Source organism: Ptychodera flava (assembly GCF_041260155.1).
Source record: "Ptychodera flava strain L36383 chromosome 23 unlocalized genomic scaffold, AS_Pfla_20210202 Scaffold_23__1_contigs__length_28996876_pilon, whole genome shotgun sequence".
NCBI lineage: Eukaryota > Metazoa > Hemichordata > Enteropneusta > Ptychoderidae > Ptychodera > Ptychodera flava.
In genome coordinates, this window is record NW_027248277.1 from 15,036,068 (window position 1) to 15,040,155 (window position 4,088).

The window sequence follows — 4,088 nt, forward strand, 5'->3', positions numbered from 1 at the left end:
TGTTAAAGTTGGGCGTGCTGAAAAATATGTCTGATTATTAAAGTTATGCTCCCGAAGGGCGCGCCGAAAAATGCAACTGGATGAAATTTGTGGCTGACACGATGCATTTTAGGCAATATTGAGCCTGTGTCGAAATTCAAAAACACACTGACCCCCCTATTAGGCATTTCAAAAACATGGTGAACCCCCCCCCCCTATCACCAAAGTCAAAAACAGGGTGGACCCCCCATGAATCCACCGTCCCCCCCCCCCCGGCCGAAGAAACTGACCAGTCCGTTAAAGTATAATTTCCTTCTGTAACCGTGTAAAATTTTGTTTGTTTTCTTGTTCATCTGTAAAATAATAGGTAGGCCTATGGGCAACTTATCCCCGAAAACAGTATTCACGTTAAGTTTGTTTTATATTTCCTGCGACTGAAGAAAAAAAAAGAAATTTTTACATCGATGACTTATGGAAAACTTCTATTAGCATCATTAACCAAACACCGATATCGTTACGGTTTGACAGAGCAAGCAAAATTTAGAAGATGAGCAGAAGGTTTATAGAAGTTTTCTACAAGTCTCATTTTATATTGCGTCGTCAAAAGGTTTTGCAATACATATAGGAGTGGTATTCACAGTACTAGCGTTCGACAGAAGTCTAAAAACGAAGGAGTTTAAGACATTACGTATACTGAGACAATATTCATTTTCACCATGATGAATTAGCAAATTTAAATGAGTCGCTAAAAATTTCTGACCTTTACAAAACAATGAGAGAGAGAGAGAGAGAGAGAGAGAGAGAGAGAGAGAGAGAGAGAGAGACTTTCGTAGTTTTTCATTTCCCATTGTACCCTGATAAACTACACTATACAAAAAAGTGAAACGAGATGGTAAAGCGTTTTAGACTAGCGCGAAGGTCCCCTTGTCCAGCAGACCGCATCTAGCTCCACTAATAATAGCGCCACCAATATGACCTAGAGCCTGTAAGACGACCGAAGCATATTGACGAACGCCAACCTTCATTGCCACTTACAGCTTGTGAAGGTTAATGCCCAGACCGTGGAATACACGTCTTCTGTTAGGGTTAGCTGTCCTGGCACAGTTATGGATATTATATCGGCCATTTCGTTGAGGAATATTTGTGATACGAGGATTATTCCAATGCAGTGTGCAACCAACAGGATTACAGAGAAAATGATCGTTTAAGTGATGGGATTCAAGACGAATTCAATTATTTCCAAGCGGCAATGAGAACACGCAGGTAAAATAGGTCGTATGCGTTGACACAGTTTTGGGGACAAGGTCACCGTGGTGTTTAGCATCAATGAATTTGGCTTTTTCCTCAGTTTTGTGGCATAAAAGTAAAACATTTTAGATGCCAACAATAAATATAACCCATGGCGCCATTGTCAACTTTTTAAACAATGACTTCCATGATTATTGAATACTGTTATATTTTGTGGTCATCGGATAGGCGCTAAAATTGCATTTGACTTCCTCTGGTGCTTTATAATGTCACACAACCCTCACTTCTGATTGACGGAAAGGTTTAAGTTCCTGTTACCGTTCTTTTCCAACTTCGGACAGAACAGTTCAGAGCGTGGTTGGCCAAACAGCGCGTGATGAAAAGCTAACTTCGCGGTGACAGATGTTTTGTTCCGCCGAGGGGTGATAGCAATATGACAGTGTTTACACGAGCCATAGTGTTTGATAAAAGGGCCACCGAAACGTGGAAAAACAAATAAAGTGCATCTTCTGTGACCAGATGTTTATAGTTTTATCTGTTTTCTTGTTCTTTTTATACATAAATAATGGGGAAAGGCAACTCATCCCTGAAAAAATATCCACATTTCTGTTCCTGCGACTTCGATTGTCTTGTCAATGTAAAATTTCGGACAATGGGCGATGAGCAAGTTTGGAAGTGTTATCCGACCGAGTGACAACGGCAAATATCACCTTGATGTAATGAAAAGCATAATGTGCGCTTGTGTACGTTGTTGAACACGTAAAACGAAGACAACTGTATTGTCAGCGACTGAGACAATTGTTGCGTGTATTAAATGAATGAGGTGTATGAAGTAACACTGGTTACTCTCGGTGCGTTTCACTCGGCCTGCGGTAAGGTGCTATAGACAAATATTAAGGTGACTAGAAGGCCCTAGGCCAACGCATATATGCTGTCACCCTCCTGTACATTATCATCCAGATAGTAAAACTATCTGCCGCTGTAATCTGAATATACACTGAAATAGATCAAGCAGAAAACTCATCTGTGCTCTCGATTCAACGTGTGATTGTCGATGAACCGTGATGATAAAATGAGGGGATTATTTTTTCCACAATAAACGAGTCCCTGTTGGTGAAGTATATTGAGTCTGACTTTATCAATTTGCAGCCATACAGAATTGTTTAACTTGGGAGGAATTATAATTCAATTGTACGTTTATGACATTTATTTAGCAAGGCAAACACTCATAAAGTAAAAAATTCAGGCAAAGTGAGATATTTTATTGGTATTATCGATTCAGAATTTTAGTTGTTTCATCTCAAATCACTTAAATTGCACAAACGGCACATGTTAATTCATAGCCGTCTACGTAAGGCAAACAGGGTATGGAATTACCATTTGAACAAATTACTTCAACAGGGTATAGATGTTGGCCTGCGACATCTGTTGAAGTGCCTGGCATTACTCTGCCCTCAATATCAACACAGACATGCTGCATCACACGGTCGGTTGAATACCTTGGAGACATCAGGTAACCATGGTATTCCACATCCCAGCCACCTGGACAGTCATTTCTGGCTGGGTATAATAGGACATTGTTATGTGATTCGTCCAAGCAAACTGCACAGGGCACATCTTGGAAGCGTTTATCTTCGAATGGCCCACTCGGAGTGTAGTACTGTGTGTGGTGAAGATATCCTCTGTCGGCCTGTACACCAGGTTGGACTCTACCACTGTCATACGTTGGCACTCCTGGTAGACACAGATAATTATAGCCATTTCCAGCATGGCTGTGACGACTCCCAGCCATTATACCTAAAATATGATGCACAGATCATCGGTACCGGACTCACACCAATTTTTCAAATTGCTATAATCTTCATAAATGTCAAAATTTAGTAGCATATATAAATAACATGCCATACACAAAGCATAGAACTTGCATGGCTAAAATTTTAAGGATTACTGTGTAAGGAAAACATGTTAGAGTACAAGAAGTTCCCAAATATTGGATGAAAATTTTATGTAGCTTTATATTTTTATTTTATCATATACCCATGTCCATATTGCTTCATCCTAGTGATATCAGCCGTGATATTTCACGGTAAACGTCGAGATATGCACGATAAACGTCATCCGTTTTGGAATTCTCCTGAACCAGATAAGCAGTTTGTTGGTAAACAACATAAACAAGCAAAATGGCTGCCGCTCCCGGCCTGCGAAGCGATGTCGCCGACGTAAAAAATGGAACGGCTTCGAGGAACACGGGTATTTCTGGTTGTCAAATACTGAAATAACATGTTGAGTCTTGTAATATTTTCATAATGTTGTCGTATCTTTTTGGCCAAGCTCTAGCAAACATTCTGCCGTTCGCACGACGCCGGTACTGTGCACGGTCTACCCCCGAAGAGGTAGTGAGCGCGTGGCGAGACAGCGATGTCGCGCCCGCGAAGACTGTTGACATGGCAACTCTCAGGCCCCTCTCCGCGCGAACTCCGTGCCGCACGACGATCGAGCGCGATCTAAAGCAGGATACATTTGAAGTTTTTCATCGGTTACAATTGTAATAACATATTGCACCTTAAAATGTTCCTCCTGTATGACGATTTTTGAATCCTGGTGTCTTCCTTCTTGGGTTACATTGAGATATCGACGACTTGCAGCGATGTCGCGCATGATGTTGACCTCGTCGTATACTTTATGAATGAAGCCCGTTCACATAAACATTCCGATATTTATACGCAAGGCGTTATAAAGTAAAGCCTCAAAATTTGATGTTTTTCGTACTATTAGTAAAATTATGGGCATGGGTATATGATAAATCGGTTATATAAGCAATAAAGCACACCGAGCGATGGTATACCACGAGATTTTGAGCA

The 4,088-nt window shown here is 40.9% G+C and overlaps 1 protein-coding gene across 1 annotated transcript; it reads right to left on the reverse strand.

The window, feature by feature from the left end:
- Positions 1-2,536: 2,536 nt before the first annotated feature.
- LOC139123773 (uncharacterized) lies at positions 2,537-3,019 on the reverse strand. Its single transcript, XM_070689927.1, has one exon. The coding sequence runs from the start codon at positions 3,017-3,019 to the stop codon at positions 2,537-2,539; it is 483 nt and encodes a 160-aa protein (XP_070546028.1).
- Positions 3,020-4,088: the final 1,069 nt, after the last annotated feature.